Source organism: Corylus avellana, chromosome 1 (genome assembly GCF_965113065.1).
Source record: "Corylus avellana chromosome 1, dhCorAvel1.hap1.2, whole genome shotgun sequence".
Classification (NCBI taxonomy): domain Eukaryota; kingdom Viridiplantae; phylum Streptophyta; class Magnoliopsida; order Fagales; family Betulaceae; genus Corylus; species Corylus avellana.
The window spans coordinates 4,366,380-4,386,500 of NC_142490.1; the positions used below are offsets into that span (position 1 = coordinate 4,366,380).

The window sequence follows — 20,121 nt, forward strand, 5'->3', positions numbered from 1 at the left end:
GTTTAAACTATATATATATATATATATATATATATATATATATATTTTCAACCATGAGTTAAGGCCGTGAAGCTCAAACTTGGTCACAACCTACCCAATTAACTTCCTCATTCTATATAAAATAAATGTTGTGATTGTTTATTTTTTATTTTTTATTTTTAAATTCATACTCATTATTAGTGATGTAATTATTGATAAGATTTTTTATTTGAATAATTAGATAAATTAACTCAAATCTTAAACGAATCTTGAGTATATATATATATATATATATATAAAGACTCACAATTACAATAATTCAAGTTATATCTATTATATTATGAAGAGAATTATTAATTTTTATATTTTTAAATACTTAACATGTTCTCATTACAAAGAAAAATAATATTATAAAAATAATAAAAAACGAAATTATATGAGCTGAAACGAGTTTATCGTTCATTTAATAAATGAGCTTCAAATTTTGTTCAAGTTTTGCTTGTTTAATAAATGAACTGATTCCCAGCTTAGTCCGAGCCCAAGCCTATTTGTTAGCGACTTTGTTAATTAACAGCCATAGGTAGCAGTATACGATGGATATGAATTTAATCAGAGTCCACCAAACAAGCAATAGTGACAAACTTGACCATCACTGTAATCAAAAGCACACACAATGGCCTCATTAGATTAGAGTTTACAATTTTCGAATCAATCTTGAAGTACTTTTTTCCCCTAAAGGTGCTAATAAAATATCTCAATGTCGACGGGAGATAAAATTTAACCTTTATTGGATTAAGGATTTTATAATCAAAGCGAGTTACTATTATCATGTAACCATCAAAATAGTAAAAATCTATTTTAAGGCTAATATTGGAAGACCAGGATTGATCCTATACAAGGAGAGTATGAGACTACCTTATTGCACTGCAATAGATAACCTTATTAATAGGCTGCTTGGATTCCCACTTGCTCAAGTGTTCGGACAATCCGAACAGGTACCTAAACAATCTCTCAGATGAAGTTATCATATTGCAGATTGCAGAGAATCTAAATTTAAGTTGAAAAGATATTAGTTCACTGCTACTCAAACAGTCTTATATGCCAAGTAAAGGTCGCTCTCCAAATCCCAAAAATGAAGTAATTTTCACTCTGATTGGCTCTTATCCACCTAAAGAACCACTTGATGTGAAATTACCAACTCTTCTCGACATTATTATGAGTAGTGTATCATCGGGGTCCTCCTTTGTCTCCTTCCTTAAGATTTGGGTCGAGATTCTTTTGTTTGATGTACGAGTCTACCTAATCACCTTTTACTTAAATATTTTTTTAGTTATTTTTTCAGATAAACTAGAAGAAAAAACCCAATCCATATAAACGAATCTGAATAGGAGAGAGAAAGAACCACAAGCAAGACTATTCAAATAAAGCACACCTTGATTAACACGGGAAGCTAACTTTATTTGAACTCGAGCATCAGGGAAGTGTAATTGTCCACGACCACTTATTTGGTTGGAGGACACGATAGTCCTAGTCGTTTTCTTCTTCACTGAAGAATTTATCTAGTCAGCAAGCTGTAATAAGTTCATCACCATACTCTTCACCTTTTCACTCTCACAGAATTCCAAGAGGTAAAATAAGTCCCTCATTGTTCATCAATGAAAGGTACTAACGGGCAAAAAAAATGGCCCATGTTTATTTTGTGGGGTCATATTCAACAGTGACCTAAGGCTAATAATTTTTTACACAACATGTCAATCCTATACAAAATTAACATATTAGAGTTGAGGTTTGACTCATTTAAGGTAAACCAATATAATTGCATACCCATGTCTTTACACGATATGAACCTGCCATATAAACACAAATTACCACCCCTAAGCAACACCTCCTGATATCGTCCATTAAATAAAGGCAGTCATAACACCACAGCCATGGTCCATGATCCACTACTAGCCATAATACAAGTGCTAGCATCAATCACAACCAATACCTCGGCCATTGTCACCACCATGACACAGCCACCATAAAGGATGAGAAAATTTATATAATGTGGCACAAGGATATCCCTAGGACAGTATTCTAATCCCTGGCTGGCTAAAAAGCAGGTCATATTAGCAACTTTACAAACCTACGCTTGTAAATCATTCAGATCCTTTCATCACTTTATACGGCGAGCATGTAGATACAAATTCTCTGACAATTCCTTGTGCTTGCTTGTTCTACAAATTAACATTCAACAAGAAATGGCCAATGACAAATGACATTGAGCAGAAACGTGTTTATCATGATGACATTGAGCAACATCAAACACAAACCCCACCATCCACTTCCCTTTCATCAATTGCTAGAAATGATAAACTTATAAGCCAATTCAACAATAATTTCACTTTATAAAGCAAAAGAAAAGCTAAAGCAGTTTGATACCAGCTTCCCTCAAAGAATCAACGACAGCTTTGACCTTACCATGATATTTCTGTTCTCTCTTCAAGTCAATGGAAACAGCTGGGATATCTTTGAGAAGCAGGCGCTCCCCCAATATTTTTCCAATCTTTGCAGCAGCAGCCACATCCCGACTAGATTCCATGCTTGGCCTCAAGGCCTTCTCCTGTGAGCTTGCAGAAGAGGCAACAGTGGCGGTTGGTGTGTGTATCACCTGGGCACTTACAAACTTGTTTGTGAAGTGCATCTTCAGGACATAAGGCTTAAGATACTTGATAATTCTTGGAGGCCTAACAGGTGGAGGAATAACCATTCTGTTTCACATATGAGTTGAATCAAGTATAGAACTGAGATTTTTTTCATAATCTGAGATAACATACAAGAGAACATTATAATTTATAAGGATAAAATATCTCAAACGATTTTCTCTTGCCTGGAATATATTACGACCTGTGACTTTTGATAGAAAATTATCGGAAAGCCAAAGAGGAACTCAGATCAAGACAAGATAATGACAGAAAGTTATCATCCATTTATACGACTAGCCCAACTCAAATGCAGAGAATGATCAACTGCTTTATAGATTTAAGGAATAGCTTCCTAAATGAAACAGAAAACATCTGACTTTTATATGGGAAGTGGTGCCCTCTAGACACTGAACCTAAAAACACTGGCTTAACAGATACACTGCTAAAATGCCTTGGCACAATCCTCAAATGCCTCTGAATGTAAAATATAAATACAAATGCTGTGTTTGAAAAGCTCATACCATGGAGCAATATTGGTTTTAGCATTCAGATACACTGCTTCCATTCTCCTTCATGTTTAAGTTTTACAAATCGTTTCTTCAAATCTGGACTAAAATGCTGACAGATTGTCTTTCTCTTTCTGTAGAATAGAAGATCAAGCATGAACATTTCTACATCTACCATACTCAGATTAAAGGAACCTTACTGTTATGAATAATGGAAAGTATTTGTAAGTGAGAAACCACATGATGACCAAGAGAAGCCCTCAAACGATTCAACGAGTCCCAAAAATATAAGCTTGCTTGACAATGTTAGTCTACTAATATTTTCTTATAGTATCCAATATATTCAGCAGAACGCAATGGCCTCAGTATAATAAAAAAAAGATCTTGTTGTTTTCTCGCAACTCTTCTTGAGCATATACAGTGATAAGGGTCGGACACTATTACACAATAAATCCTAATGGATACAGAAAAAGAGAAAAGGATACATCTGAAACAGCATCAAAACAAAAGAGCATGAATAAAAGACATAAGGAAAAACAAAAACAAAGAAGAAAACATAGGACTAAGGCAACGAAACCTTAATTCCTACACTCTGTCTTGCATTCCCAATTCTCTGCAGAAGCTTAAAGAGATAATTCTATATGAATACTCAGGAACTATCAATCAAACATGGTCATTCTAAAACTATGAATGGACTATCGAAATACTGGAGTGGTTCACAACTTAAGACATCTGAGCTTGGACTAGTGCTACACATCAGGCCAATTGGCCAAGCAAAGAAGTCTTGATCTAGTCCTACAAACTCCTCCAACCAATAATTACTCGAACTCAAGGGGTAATAATGCATGCAACCAAGCTAATATGAACAAACAGCTACATATAATATGTCAAATACAAAGAAACCCACAATCGATTAAGATTGGATAATCCATTTAAACCAAAGTCATTATACAAACGATTAAAAAACAGTCTTCGGTTCAACTTAAATTCATCAATTCTCATTCTACTTTCTATGGTGAATAACACATAAAGAGAAGGACAAGAAATAATAAATTAGATATATGCCACATTCTATAACGCAAATTCACATTGCTAATGACTGAGAGAACATTTTACCCCTCTATGTATGCAATCACTGAATACAAGAATTCCAGAAAATAACGGTGCAATCAGTGAAAAAAACCACGGTTTCTTCCTACCTGAACAAAATCAATGGGTCAGAGTCTCAAACCCACAACATCTCCAACTCACAACAGGCTTAGTGGTATATATAAAACCAAAGAGTAGGCCAAGAAGCACAAGGGGAATGACAACAAAGATGTAACCTTTTCTTTTACAATTGATTATTCATTCAGAACTTCAACCAAACAATGAGTCTGCAACTTGGAAACTTCAAAAACCAAATGGAACAAGCAAATCTAAGAGGTTTCAAAACATGGGTTCTTCGGAATCCAATCATAGTAGAGCAAAAACCTTTCTTTTCTTCTAACCTTAATTCTCTGTTTCGCACCCCATAAACCCTATTACTAACGTCATGGAAAATACAATAAGTAATCAGATTCCTTTGTTTTTTGGGAACCGAACCAATGGAAAATTAGGGGTGGGTATTGGTTTGGTTCGGAAAAGTCATTTTCGGTCGGTTAATTGTCAGTTAAATCGGTTAGTTCACCGATTGCATTTCAATAACAAAGTATTTCGAAATTTTCGGTTAATTTCGGTCCGTTAAACGGTTAACCGTGGGCCTTTTTAATTGGGCCAATGCTACTTTTAAAAGGGCCAACAATTGGTTGTTTTGGGAGCCAATTTTTTTTGGGCTAAAAAGACTAAAATAACTTATTGAACATGTTTTTTCGGGCTAAATAACAAATTTACTATATAGGCCTGGAGCTTTAACAAAGGTTTTAAATTTACTATCACAAATTGGTTACAAACTTACAAGCTTTAACGAAGGCAAAGTATATATACTAGAAAGAACTTCCAATAATAAATAAACAATTTGAAACTTTTGTTTTAATGGAAAATTGCAGAATATAAAATTGATTCTCTACATAGAACCTACACAAATGGGTAGATTCAGGCAATCCCAAACCTTGGCAAACTTAGAATCGATCAAAGAATAATAAATAAAGTCTCAACTAAGCCACCTCCAACATGGATTACCTTCAATTCCTTAAATTTGCTTCCTTCAATAATCAAACAAATCAAAACATAAACATAATGATCAAGTAAGAAAGCAATAAGAATATAAGATGCAAAAAACTTAATCAAACAACAATCAATCTTCTGAAAAAAAAAGAGCCAATGTATGCACCCCATGGACCCAGCCTATACATCATACCTAAAGACCCTAAACAACCAAAACCTGACACAAACAGAGAAGAAAAACAAGGGCTCAACTGCAATACAAAATTCAAGAATAATAACAGCAATTAGCAAATGCTTATCCAAAAGAAGAAAATTTATTTGCAGGAAAAATCAAGGTAGCGTAAATCAGATCAAGGTTGCGTAAAAAACTAAAAATCTATCATTTTCATTCCTAAGTATTCCTAAATCCTAATAATATAAACAAACTCGAAAATAAATGCAAAGTCAAAGAATCAAAATCTAAACCCTCAATTAGTTCAAAAAATAAAAAATTAAAGAAAATTAAGTAACTCGAAAAATCTATACCTGAAAAGACGGTAGACGAGAGAGAGGTACGGCGGCTTGCCGTTTGCAACGAGAAATCGAGGGAGACGACGGTGAAGTTAAGCCACCGGACACGACAGGAGACGAGAGAGAGACACGACGGCTTGCCGCTTCCAACGGGAAAGCGAGAGAGATAGTCGACAGACGGGAGGCGAGAGAGAGAGGCAGTCGGAGAGAGACGGCCACGCAGAGTGAGAGAGAGAGGCAGGAGGCAGGGCCAGGAGAGCTGGAGAGTGGAGAGGGCAGCAGGCGTGAGGAGGTTAGTTTATGAGTTTCAATGAAAGTTTAGTCTATATTCAAGCTTAAAACGAAGCCGTTTTGAGTTTCAATTAATTTTAAAAAAAAGGTCAAAACGACGCCGTTTTACTATGCAGCAACGTTCGGTATAAAAAATCTATACAGATTAACGAACCGAACCGACGTTAATATAAAAAATTTATATCAATTTTTGAACCACAAAAGTCAGTGAACAATTAATTTTGGTTTAGTCATCACCTGTAAACGATTCATTTAAATTTATTTCATATCCGATATGTAACGTCAATTTGTAGATACCATTTTTAATGAGAAACTTGGAAAATAAGAGAGAAGTAGAAAATGCAGAGAGACGTACCTGATGGGTTTTGCCAAAGCACTTTGCAGAGATGGCGCCGAGTACAACTAGCGTCGCAACCGATTCGTTTTTACCACCGTCAGAGCCCACACATCAATGAAAATGCCCAAAAATTCTAGAAGGTACAGGCCTTGGTAAGCTGGCCCATTTAAGCCCACCTGAACTTTGGGCAATGAGGCTCTCTTTGTTGTCTCTTTTGTTATTGTTTGTTCTTTTTTCTTTTTCTTTTTTCGAGGTTAATCTTTTTTTTAATATATTCGTACAAGAAAATGAGAGAAGATTCAAACTAGTGATATCCGCTTTATGAGGCGTGATTCTCAGTTAATTGAATTACCCATTAAATACTCAAAGTTGATAAATTATGGTACAATCATTGTGAAAATATACGTAATATATATGTTGTGTGAAATAGAATGTATTGATTTTCTTTTTCTTAAAATGAAGAAACCGATTTGAATAACAATAAACAGTTATGATTAAATGACGACAGGGGCGAAACTACATGGCCCCTTGGGGAGCTAGCCCCTAACGACCATGTTTTTTTCAAAAAAAATTTTAAAATTTTCAAAAATTTAGAACTTTACCACTAAATTATTTAATTTTGCCCTCCCCAAAACTCCAAATGTTAATTCCGTCGTGAATGATGCCGGTAGTTAGGCTAGGGGGAGGAATTAAGGTCTACCATACACGTGCCTAGGCTATTATATATATATATATGTGTGTGTATTGATGTGCTGGTTGTGACACTTTTATTTTAAATAATACGCTAGTGTTTATTTAATCATGTAAAGCACAGTGTTAATATTTATTAAATAGATGTTTCTGATATTACCAATGTCATATATCTGATTATGTCATATATCGGAAATATTAGTCGAATTCCATTGCAGAAATGGGATGGAGAAATTGAAGAAGAAGGCAATCCCACCATCAAATCTTTGATGCAGATGATCCGAAAGGTCTCGATCAGACGTAAGAATCCACCATAAACCATGCAGACGAAAAAAGAGAAAGAAATATATGAATAGAAGATACGGAATCATATCCACCTTGGAACCCCCCCTGCCCTCCCACAACCCAACAAAACACCCCCCCACTCCCCCAGATTTCTCTCTTACTCTTCAATCAACAAGCTTCAGCTTGAGTCCCACACGCAACCAGAACGTGCAATTTCTTCCTTCTGCTACGATGCCCAGCTGTGTCACCCCCTGCACCACTACCTCCACTATCCAATCCTTTTACACCACCACCTGCTACTCTTTCACTGCATTTCATTCATTCCAGATCGGTCAAACACTCTTAAACCTTTTTGGTAATCACAGGAGTTTTACTGAAAACTTGACTTATGTTTTATCATTAATGATATATCATTAAGTAAGTGGGTGATTTTTCAAGCTTGATTTGTCAATTTTACGAAGAATCTGGAATGAACATCTAGTTGAGCCAATCTCAAGTTAAGCTCAAGTAGATTAATGATTTCCCATGATGAATGAAATATTGAGTTGAGCAAACAAGTTGTTTACTTATAATTTATTTGGGTATATATGTATATATATAGGTTTGAATGTGAGTGATTAAATTCCCACATCAGATCATAATTACATTTTATAAAAGAAAATAGTTGATATAATACCATTGGTTTGAACCCATAATTTATTCCTTTTGCGCAACGATTGGCCAAGGCCGCAACCCATCAATGAACAATACATGGTCAAGATCGAACCCTGTCAATAGAATTTCTGCATAAGGAAAGTATATGCGATCATTTCAAGTACAATTAGATAACCATTCTCTCTACAAATACTCCGACTAATTTGTCTGTAAAGTACTACAGATGAGGGTTTTTTTTCTCGCCAATAAATCTTTGACCAATATTCGTATTCTTTGCCGGTGTCCGTTGCACCTTATCCATTCATGAACAATGTCAATGTTTTGAGTGATAATTCTATTACAAAGCTAAGACTAACAAGGAAGACCCAAAAAAGGACTATGGTCTGAAATGGAAGATCAAGGCAGAAGTATCTATCACACTTATTTTACATATAGACAAAATCAAAAACTAAAGATATCCACACAAAAAACAAAAAAATAAAAAAACAAATATATATTACAAAAAAATCATGGGGATGAAAGAATTTGGACAAGAGAAGTTGGAAGGCTCTATTTGGCGGCAGAAAGTGTCCAACAACTGACCCATACATACGTAATCGATTGGCCACCACTAATCAAACAGTTGATCAAACCGGTAAGAATAAGATTCACTGGGGCCGTGTCAAACTCAGGGTCAAATCTAGTATTGCATGCTATCAATTCTCACTAATCCCAACCCAACCCACCTCAGAGCCAGTGTATCCCACTCTTTCAACATTGAAATGATGCTATTGGGATGTGTCATTTACTTGCTGAAAAAGAGAGTGATGTCGAAGTAGACTCGGAATTTTCACTTGAGAATGAGAAAATCCATTTAGGCTCTTTCCTTACTGTATATATAAGGCTGCGTTTGGTAAACAATTTTGATTCAATACTATTTATCTCATTTTTTTTTAATATTTTTTTATTTTTTATATAATATCAATTGCTTTTTATTACTATTTAAATAAAAAAAAATTATTACAAAACAAAAAAATTTCATTTTTCCATATCAAACATTCTCATTTTTTTTTTACTTTTTCAAAAAAACATTCTTACATTTTCATTTTTCAAAAAAAAAGATACATCCTTATTTTTTTTTTAACATCAATCAATTTTTACTATGATATCAAAGCACTAAAACCTGAATCCCTTTACCAAACGGACCCTAACACTAGCAATCAAAGGGTTTTGACTTTGATTGCTTCTCATCTCATATGGGTCTTTAAAGAATGCCCACTTCAAGACTCCATCTCTTTAATTCTCTCTCTCTCTCTCTCTCTAGCAAGAACTTCTATATAATGCATGAGCTCTTTCCACATTTTCATGCATTCCAGCAAGAAGATTGGCATGGTTATAGTGGGTGAGTAGCTCTTGCTGGAGAAGCAGGGCACGTGCAAGCTGAGCTTCAAAACTTGAGTGAAGTACTTTGCACGTGCTCCCCTTCTCCAACATGGGTTTCCCACCCTTTCTCCCCTTCTCCTTGCACAAGTACTACACACGTATGTGAATTTGTAAGCTCTCTGTTTCTCTCTGTTTCTCTAGATCTCTGTTTCTAGTTTTGCATACATGTACAGTAAAATGTGTCAATTGCTTGCTATTGTTATGTAATTATTTGTTAAATATGTTGTGATACAAATTACAATAGTGTTTGGATCTATACTAGTCTGGTGAATGAACTATTTGGTTGCAGTGACACTGTAGGAAATTAAATTGGTCTTCAGAAAGAAGGGAGAGAATGATAGAGAGTTGACAATATGGATGGCCTATATATTATGAGATGACCCCCCTCCCCCCCCCCCCCCCTCTGTTTCTAGTTTTGCATACATGTACAGTAAAATGTGTCAATTACTTGCTATTTTTATGTAATTATTTGTTAAATATGTTGTGATACAAATTACAATAGTGTTTGGGTCTATACTAGTCTGGTGAGTGAACTATTTGGTTGCAGTGACACCGTAGGAAATTAAATTGGTCTTCAGAAAGAAGGGAAGAGAATGATAGAGAGTTGACAATATGGATGGCCTATATATTATTAGATGATGACGACGCCCACACACCTCCCCCTCCCCATTTAATTTACTGTACTAGTAAAGGACCCTCTTTCTTAGTATAACTTTACCTAAAAGCCTAGAGCCTATCGCATACACATGCATTGTTTTTCCTGTCCAAATAAGAAGTCACTGTACATTTCTGTGTTTTATTTTATTTATTTTTTTTCTTTTTGTGTGTGTGTGTGAATTTGAACAATTGCAGAACACTCTGTTATTGCCAACAGAAGGGTTCCATTCCAAGTCTCCCTATTTTTATTTTTGGTTTCTTTCATTTTTCCAGATTGAGACAGTTTGGGATGATCGTGGCATTTTCAAATATAGAAAAACCTAAACAATTTTTGAGTATGCTTGAGTTCAAAACATGCCATTAGTGGAAAGCCCTCTATTAATTCCCTCATATAAATTGCTTTTCAATTTCAAAAAAAAAAAAAAAAGTTGCATAAAATCTGTTAGTAGTTCTACGGATAATTCCCTCATATAATTCCATAAAGAATGATAAAATTATTCCCATCATAGGGTTTAACAACGCTTAACAAACAGTGAAAAAAAAAAAAAAAAAACCACCAAGGTGGTAATCTAGTGACATTAAGGTAACTCCTAAATAATGACTTTGGTCAAGATTTCAACCGATTACTGTCTGGTAGAATAGCCACTCTTATCGGCCCTGTCCGCCCTTTTAGAATAAATAAAAGAAAGAAAAAGCACAAAAGAAAAAGGTGGTTGTACAAACAAGTAAAAACTATTTTTTTACTCAACCTAGTGAAGTGGTTTTACCAATTTGATCTGAATTTGAATATTTATCTCTTATCTGTGTGTGTGCCTGCCTGCTGCATAGTACAGAGCATATATAAGGGGAAGCAAACACACACGTTTAAACCTGTCCCATATGGCAGAGTGGAGGTGTAAGATGACGTAAGGTTGATGAAGCCAGTTTTTGGCAGTCAAAAAACATGGTCTTCTAAGTAAGTGGTACTTCCACTAGACTATGCCTTAGAAAGTGGGGGATGCTGCTGTGATGTGCTGTGCTGGGTGTTTTTTGTTTTTGTTTTTCACAAGCCATGCAGTGAGTAAAGGGTGTTGGAATTTGGAGTGGGCGGAGGGAGACAAGAAAGAAAGGAAGAAAAGCAGTGCTCCCAGGCATGGAGAACCTTAAAACGCAAGCAATGGTGCAAGAGAGAGAGAGAGAGAGAGAGGGAATATATCCATGAGAGGCTTTGGACACGCAATGCACGAATCTCATGGTCTGAAGAAATTGCTTTGAGCAATGATTATGTCACGTGGTGGGGTCCTTATCCCTTGGGGTTTGATTGGCCACGTGTCATGATGAACAAGCAGGTGGCCCACCCTGTTGGCAGTCCTGTAATATCTACTGTTTTAATATCTTGATGTATTAATTTTGCAATTATTAGAAACAGTTTCCACTAGTTTTTCCGTGTGAAGACTCAAGAAACAATTATTATAAGGTAAGTTTACTAGTCCGCGCAAAAGGGATAGGAGATTTGAAGACCTTCATTTTATTAACTGTAATTTTAACCGATTAAGCTATCTTTCGAAAATTTTCTACGAACCAATTACTTGGTAAAAGAAAGAAGAAGAAAAAATGAAAATCATTCCAACCTTTTGAACAATTTAGCTACCTTAAATGCACTGATAATTGAATACAACTATACGGAAAAGGAGAAATGGGAAAAAGGAAAAATGGAGAATGGAGAGGATTTATTTATTGTATTTTAGAGGGTAATATTATCCATTTATTTTCTGAGCAAAATGTTTTGGACACTTACGCCTTTCTAATGGCACTAAATGGATGGTCTCCATTTCACTTCTGAACTATATAAGAGTTGGTACATAATTAACCGCATTGAATTATCTTTGACTCTATACAAATTTGACTTGTTCAAATCTGAATTGATCAGCTAATAGTTGTCATATATATTAATTGTTCCATCAATTGTTGACGAAATCAAAATCAGTGATACTTTTTTAGGGAGATTTTAATATAATATACTGGACGTCATTCAAATTAAAAACTTAATTATATATACATATATGAACTTGAGTCCAATTATGTTATAAGAATCAGCCACGTACACTCGTGACAATTATCCGATACGAGACTTGAGAAACTTATATGATTCACTCGTATCCGCTCGAGTCTTTACAAAGACCCTTTGGGGGTGGGGGGTGGGGGTCAGAAAGGAATCAAGCAACGCTCTTAATAAGCCGATAGACGCGTAGCACTACCCAATCGACACCTACTATATACTTAAAGCTTAGCAATGAAGTGTTGGTAAGATATCTTGGATGAGCCAGTTTGCTATATGCTGGTTTGCCTTTCCTGTCATATGGACTCCATCCCAGCTGATGCGTGCATCTGGGTTGGCACAAACCGGCACACCAGGATTCCCGCACATTCTATCCTTGCTAAACAAGTAATCACCTCCAACACCACAGCAAGATTTTTGCACAGATGCAGCATCGAATCCTGTCCATTGATAAATCCCCATATCATATATATAGATATATCAAGTACTTGTATATATTATCCTTGCTGAGTTTAATAGATTTAGAGAGACTCACCAAGGCCTGGAGCATGACTGAAAACCCATTGGGAAGCCTTGTAATAATCACCATATACAATAACAACACCAGGATTTTCTTTTCTCAAAACTTCAATGGCTTGTTTCAGCTGATCATTGTGATATATTGACAAAGTATTCAGCCTCTTTAGGCAGTGAGATTCATCATAATCAGCCGAATTGTTGGAGTGGAATCCTGTAAGATAGATTGGCAAACAGCCTATCGGGAAGAGTCCAGGGACAACCACTCGGGCACCACCATTACTAATGACCTTCTGCAACCAATAATAGAACTAGGAATCAAAAATCATATATAGGCTATATAGCAACTAATTTTGCTGAGGAAAAATAAACGTACAATTTGAAAACACGGTTTTTAGAAACATAGTTAACTTTTGGTAAAATTGTAATTTAACCCTTAAAAAATAGTTTAACATTTAAAATTGTGCGTTTTTAAAAAGGAAAAAAAATGCAAAAACGGTCCATATAATTTACTTGATTTACAATTAGCTCATTGTGGTGTCAAAATGAACTCAGAAGTCCTTGACAAAGGCAGAATTGTAACTTTTTATTTGGACAAGTGAAACTTTAAAAAAAAAATTTGGGGAGTCTATTTTATAAAAATAATAATAATAATAAAATAAAATGTTACTTTTTATGGGAGGCGAAGCCCCTTCCGCCCCTCATCCTTAGGGTATGGCAAAAGAACAATTTACTCTTTACAATCAATTTTCGTTTACTTACTTAACAAATTTCATTAATGTGACATGTTATAACCAATAAAATTGTGACACATGTCCTATTTAAGTCAGTGTCACATTAACATAATATATTATATTAGTGGATGAAATTTGAATGTAGGGAATAAATTATTTTTTGTCACATCTTAAGGATTTTCGAGTTCATTTTGATATCGCATAGAGCTAGTTGTAAATTTGATAAATTATAGAGACTAATTTTGTACTTTTTCCTTTAAAAAACGACCTCATTACTTGTGATTTGAAAACGCAAATTTTTCTACATTTTTAAATCACAATGTTTTAAAAACGCACTCTAAAACGATACGGTACATTTTCTGCGATGCATGATTGCGGTGCTTGAGGCACACTCAAAGAGTACTTACTGTGACAGTATCCTTTATTGCCTGAACAACTTCTGGGACCAAGTCTGTGACCTCCTCAATGGATTTGCCTTGAAACAATGCATACTCATAATCATTCCCTCCAATTTCTCCCACCAAGAATAGGGCTGTTTTGAGCTTCTCCGCACAATCTATCAAAGCATTAAAGAGAAAAAAGAAAGGTGAAAAAATGCAGATAAAAAGTGTTAAAAGTTAATAAACAGATTACATGCTTAATTGGAATCAGAGGATAATTAATTAACCATTAGCATTGAAACAGATCCCATTGAAATGGCTAAGCATCCAATCCAGTTGTACACTGAGAGAACTGTTGGTGAGTGTTGGTGAAATGTTTTTCTTTGCAAGAACATCTGCAGACAAGGCAGTGGAACCCGCCACAGCAAAATTCTCTCCACGGCCGCGAGTGAACAGTGCATCCGTGTCCAAAGAAGGATCAAGAAGTGGAATTCCGGCTGCTTGAGCTGTCAAATGATCAAATTTTATAATTAAACTGCACTACAATCTGAATTTGATCATAATATTGGTTGTGCTAAGATGATGATTAAATTTACTATTTCTTATTAGCTTAAACTTTTAGAATAAATAGCGATTTAGAATAATTTGCAGAACTCACCCGACCCAAAATGACAAAAATGCTATGTAGAAAAAAAAATGATAAATAATAAAACGGAAAGCCGATATATAGGGTTTCAATTTATGCAATGTATAATTGTCATTTTTTAAAACAAATCTTAACGGAAGAGAAACATTGCAACCTCAATGGTAGATTGGGGGACATTGCAAAAATTAAAATATTAGGGAACATTACAAATAAGGTGGTAGCTAGCTATAAGGGGGTTAAATGTGGTTTCCCATATTTTATATATTATAGATTCTAGCAAGTGTATTAAAAATGGTATTGACGGGGGAAAATTCAAAAGTTGTTTAACTCAAAATTGATTTTTTTGGGTATACACCTATGAATATAAAAACGTTTAGGGAAACTACCTTTTGCCTTTATGAACTACAACGTATTTTCACTTTACTCTCATGAACTACCAATTGTGATACCCGACATATGAACTACCATTTTGTGTCCAAAACCCTCATTTTGTCAGTCAAAGGCTCATTCTGTCAGTCAAAGACATTAACTCAGATGGTCAAAGTGACAATACGTTATAGTTCATGGAGGCAAAGTGACAATGTATTGTAGTTCATGGGGGCAAAGTAACGGGTAAACCGTCTAAGTTAACACATTTGACTGACAGAATGAGCCTTGACTGACGGAATGAGAGTTTTGAGCACAAAATAGTAGTTCATGGGGGTCGAGTGTCACAGTTAGTAGTTCATGGGGAGAAAGTGTCAAGGTGTTGTAGTTCATGGGAGTAAAATGTAGTTTTCCCAAAAGTTTAAGTCCATGTTATATCAATGTCACAGGAATGAATAATTAATATAATATAGTTCGGTCCAAACATATTCGATTAAGTTTTTCAATTGGGTAATGTCTCATTTTCAAAATAATAAATTAAAACTTGACCCATATAGCCTATTAACCATTAAAAAAAAAAAAAGCAACTTTGAACAAAAACGGTTTTTTAATTATGTCATTGCCATAATCATGATTACCAGCAGCACCATCATTGTCATTATTGTTTTTGTTAGCATAACATTATTATTGTAGGAAAGATTCCTCCTACAAGAATAACAACATCCAATCCACTCTAGTCAACAAAAAGTGACATTGTAAAGAATCAAAAATGAGAATGACAAAAAACAAAAAAAAAAAAACAATCTTAATGCTATTTTTTTCACATATTTTACATCGGCTGACATTATATATTTTAAGTGTTTTTTCTCTTTTAAGGTTGTAAACATGATAAGTCGTTTAGAACATGTCACATGGAGGTGGTGTAAATTGGACGTGAAAAGTAGCATTACTCATTCAAAATATTTGGAGGTTGAAAATTTTCTAAACAGATTTGTCAGTTAATAACGTTGCTGCTTCTGATCAAATATGTATAACCAACAAAGTATTTTGATTGTTCTTTTTAGAAACCAATAAAAAAATTAAAAAAAAAAAAAAAACAAACAAACAAAAAAAACAGAAACATGAAGAAGTTAGATTCTTACTGATGTAGTCAATTATTAGCAAGCCATTGGAGCAGCGGCCCGTCGGTTTCTTGAAGAAAGTTTGGCCGTATGGAAGGCGAGCAAAGGGCAGAGCCGGCTTCTCTCGAATCAAATTGCCGGTGTCAGAGACAGAGTCCCCAAGTTGATATATTCCATCAAACTTGCAAACCTTAAGCGGCTGTGCATCAATGCATGCATGCGGAAGAAGAAGAAGAAAGAAAACGAAGAGAGAGAAAAGCAGGGGAAAAACTGCTTTGGTTGTAGCCATTGCTCAAGATTCAAGAAAGAAAGCACTTGGAATAGCATTTTTAAGATATAAATCCTTGTCATAAATGTTTATTTATATTCCTTAAATAAAGGGATTTATATGATATTCGTTAACCCTAAATTAAGGTAAATCTATATAAATAAAGTTGTGTACTCAAATTATACATCAAAGAATATATAGAAAAAAATACAAAATTAGTCCCTGTAGTTTACCTGAATTACAATTTACTCCCAGTGATATCAAAACGAACTCAGAGGGTCCAGTGGTATGCAAAAAAAATAATTTAGTCCCTGCAATTAAATTTCATTAATTGACTTAACAGATTCCGTTAGTGTGCCACGTCACATCCAATAAAAGTATGACAAATGTCATATTTTATTTATGACTTTTAAAAAGCATACTTGAATTTTCTATGTCATATTATTATGCCAACTAATATTTTCACCTCAGATTTACTCCACGTCAAACACAAGTAAAATATTTTTAACAAATCTAATTCTACCAAATTACTGATACGAGCACCACCATCTTCTTTTTCTTCTACACGGAGGTCATGTTCTTCTTCTTCTTCTTCTTGTACTGTCTTCCTTTTTTTCTTGGCTCTCTTCTCATCTTTTGAAATTCTGAATCTGTTTCTTAATTTAATTTCCTCTTCTCTTCCTATCTTCTACTTTTTCTTGGCTCGGCTTTAATGCTTTTCTCCTCTGTTGAAATTCCTCAACAGAGACGGAGAAAAAAAAATGTATGTTGCTTGACAGAGACAGAGACGGAGACAGAGAGACATCAGAATTTCTTTAACCCAAATTCCATTGAAAAGAATTCACTAATTCTGTCAAAAAAGAAAAAAAAAAAATTGAATAAATCAAAAGAGCAATTTGAAGTTTCTCTTGCTTTTTGTTGGAGATAATGGGATTAAAAAAAACGATTTCCTTGTTTTTTTTTTTTTGGGATCTACGACTGTGTTTGCTTTTTGTGGATTTTGTTTACCTCTTTGTCTGAATGAAACACAAAGAATTTACATTTTCTCAACTGCACATTCATACAGATATTTGCGTATGGACTTTTGACCAAGACCATTCAAAGAACTCTAATGTTGACATGTTGTGTTTGCACATACTATATAAACGTAATCACTTGATTGAAGGTCGTTAAGCCTGGAACATATGTGGATGATGGGCTCATTAACAATCGGAGGTCCTCCTTCTCCCCACCTAATCCTATTAAAATCACCTCTTTCAATGCTAATGGTGAAGAACATGACGTCCGTGAAGAAGAAAAAGAAGATGGTGGTGCTCATATCAATAATTTGGTAGAATTAGGTTTGTTAAAAATGTTTTACTTGTGTTTGACGTTGAGTAAATCTGAGGTGAGAATATTAGTTGGCATAATAATATGACATGGAAAATTCAAGTATGCTTTTTAAAAGTCATAAATAAAATATGACATGTGTCATATTTTTATTGGATGTGACGTGACACACTAACGGAATCCGTTAAGTCAATGGATTGAATTTAACTGCAGGGGCTAAATTATTTTTTTTGCATACTATAGGGACCTCTGAGTTGGTTTTGATATCACAGGGAGTAAATTGTAAATCAGGTAAACCACATGGACTAATTTTGCATTTTTTCCAAATATATAAGTCTATAAGACTTTAACGTGTGGATGTTTTTTTTTTTTTTTTGTAACGAGTTATCTTTTCATTGGTATAACAATCAAATAAGGTAGATTGCTCCCTCAGTACAATGCCAAAAATACAATTTGGAATCTCTACAACCCAAACGCTATTTATGACTATGACACACATAATAGCATCTTGGGCTATTACAGGGCAAAATCTCTAAATGTCACCATCCCAATCAGTTTTTAGATTGATAGTATATTCTAGGAAATCACGTCTCTAGCCGCTACCTAGTCATTGATTTCCTGACTTTTTTATCTTCGCTACTAGTGCATTTTCAAACGCAATCTCCTTTGTTGCCTCTACCATAGTGCCAATTATTCCATATGTATGATAACTCCTTCATCATTGATTAATGTTTTACTCCTAGTAAAGAACCAAAAGAAAACAAAAGACGGACTGAAAATTCAATATCGTTACTCTTAAGGATTCATGTAAATAAGCTCTTAGAAAATGACTAAACCTTCAATCCATAGGTCATTGCTGAAAGCAGATCTAGGAAAAAGACAAACCCTTATTTAAAACAACAATAAACAATAGAAATACAAAAGAAATATAGAAACATAACAAAACAACTAGCAAGCAGTAACAGCGGTCGGGGTGCAAGAGACAGAGAGTACTAGTCGGTGCATGGAATGCAAGCTTCGGAGAGTAAGATCCACGCGCAGGTGCGTGGGTGTCATGCGCTAGCACGTGGTGGGCGAAATGGAGTGCTTTTGGCGGCAATGGGAAGCTGAGGAGTTAGGGAGAATGGTAGGCAGGCACCTTGCAAAGCAAGGATATAAATCCTTGTGATAAATGTTTATTTATATCCTTTAAATCAAGAGATTTAAATGATATTTGTTAACCATAATTTAAGAGTTATGTTTGTATTATGAAATATTTTAAATCACATGTAAAGTTCTATAAGTAGAGCTATGTACTTAAATCATATATCACATTAATGTATTTTTCTCACTTTCCTCTCTTTCCTCTCTCTTTCATTCATTTCTTTAAATTATTATGAGCTTTTATATGGTATCAGAGCTAACATGGATTTCAATCATGGATTTCAATTTTTTATTTCTTATCTTTTGTTTTTGATTGATTGATTTCAATCACCATCAAGTTTTTGATTTCCCCCACACCTCCTTTTTTTTTTCTTATAAATAAAAAATTAGTTATTGTAATTTGTCTAAATTACAAATTGCTTGTACGATATACAAAATATGGATAAATTCAAAATCAAACCCTATGATTGGCATAAATTACAAATCGTTCAATGTCGTATGAAAGTAAACTCACAGGTCACTAATATATGCAAAAAAAAATAAAAAATAGTCTCTAGAGTCAAATTCCGTTAAAACATTTGATTTGTTAGATGTCACGTCAACACAATATAAAATGATGAAACGTGTCACTTTATTTTTTATTTTTTTTATTATTATTATTAATTTTTTATTTCAATTTTTAAGAGAATAAAGATATTATAAGACTACAATAAAAAATAAAATAAAAAATAGCATTTTTGACACATTTTAGTAATTTGATACTTTGATGGATCAGTTTAGCACACTTTAAACTTCATGAAACTATTTCAAAAATAACTGTTAATTCATGAGACTTTTTTATATTTTTCCTATCCTTATTTCAGTATTCTCTTTTAAGAATTATTTCTCTAGTAGACTAAAAAAGAATTAGAACTTTTTTTGAATTTATTAGAATAGAACTAAATTGCAATTTAAAAAAGAAACTCCACATTTATGTTTGAAGAGGGTTGGTAAATAGTAGATCAGCCGAGCAGGGTGCAGCCTAGATTGTACAAGGAATTTAAGAGTCGGTGGAAGGCTGCAATATTGATTACAGATCACGTGGATTAAGTACGACACTTTGAACTGTAATATGAGATTACATTTCATAAATAATTCCACGAGATATTGATCAAGTGTGCATTAAAGCAAGCAAAAGAAGCAGGCAGAACTTTGAAACTAAGAAGTTCCCAGAGACAGAAAACCAAATCAAACAAACATGGAATAAGACTTTCTATATTACCAATCCAAGAGTAGAAATAATTCAAGATCTCTAATTTAAGCAACAAAATTGTCAAAACCGCATCAGTTTAAACAAGCAGCAGCATCACAAAGCCAAAGGCAGCAGAAAACAAAAAAGGAAAGCTCCAAATGAGAACAAGGTAAAATGAAGTTAATA

The 20,121-nt window shown here is 34.3% G+C and overlaps 2 protein-coding genes across 4 annotated transcripts; both read right to left on the bottom strand.

Moving 5' to 3' along the window:
• Window positions 1-1,788: 1,788 nt before the first annotated feature.
• On the bottom strand, window positions 1,789-6,002 carry LOC132171038 (Ribosomal L18p/L5e family protein). 3 transcript variants are annotated; one of them, XM_059582243.2, is made up of 3 exons: window positions 5,843-6,002; window positions 2,443-2,732; window positions 1,789-2,198 (listed from the first exon to the last, which is right to left on the bottom strand). In XM_059582243.2, the coding sequence occupies exons 2-3, from the start codon at window positions 2,729-2,731 to the stop codon at window positions 2,143-2,145; spliced, it is 345 nt and encodes a 114-aa protein (XP_059438226.1). In that variant the 5' UTR covers window position 2,732; window positions 5,843-6,002; the 3' UTR covers window positions 1,789-2,142. The 3 variants fall into 3 exon arrangements, with proteins under 3 accessions (XP_059438226.1, XP_088366762.1, XP_059438225.1); XM_088510636.1 differs by lacking the exon at window positions 1,789-2,198 and adding an exon at window positions 3,188-3,306 and having other exon boundaries at window positions 2,224-2,732; XM_059582242.2 differs by lacking the exon at window positions 1,789-2,198 and having other exon boundaries at window positions 2,224-2,732.
• Window positions 6,003-12,429: 6,427 nt separating this feature from the next.
• On the bottom strand, window positions 12,430-16,253 carry LOC132168439 (SGNH hydrolase-type esterase superfamily protein). Its single transcript, XM_059579422.2, has 5 exons — window positions 15,986-16,253; window positions 14,119-14,337; window positions 13,859-14,007; window positions 12,737-13,010; window positions 12,430-12,641 (listed from the first exon to the last, which is right to left on the bottom strand). Exons 1-5 carry the CDS (start codon window positions 16,251-16,253, stop codon window positions 12,430-12,432), a joined length of 1,122 nt encoding a protein of 373 aa, XP_059435405.2.
• Window positions 16,254-20,121: the final 3,868 nt, after the last annotated feature.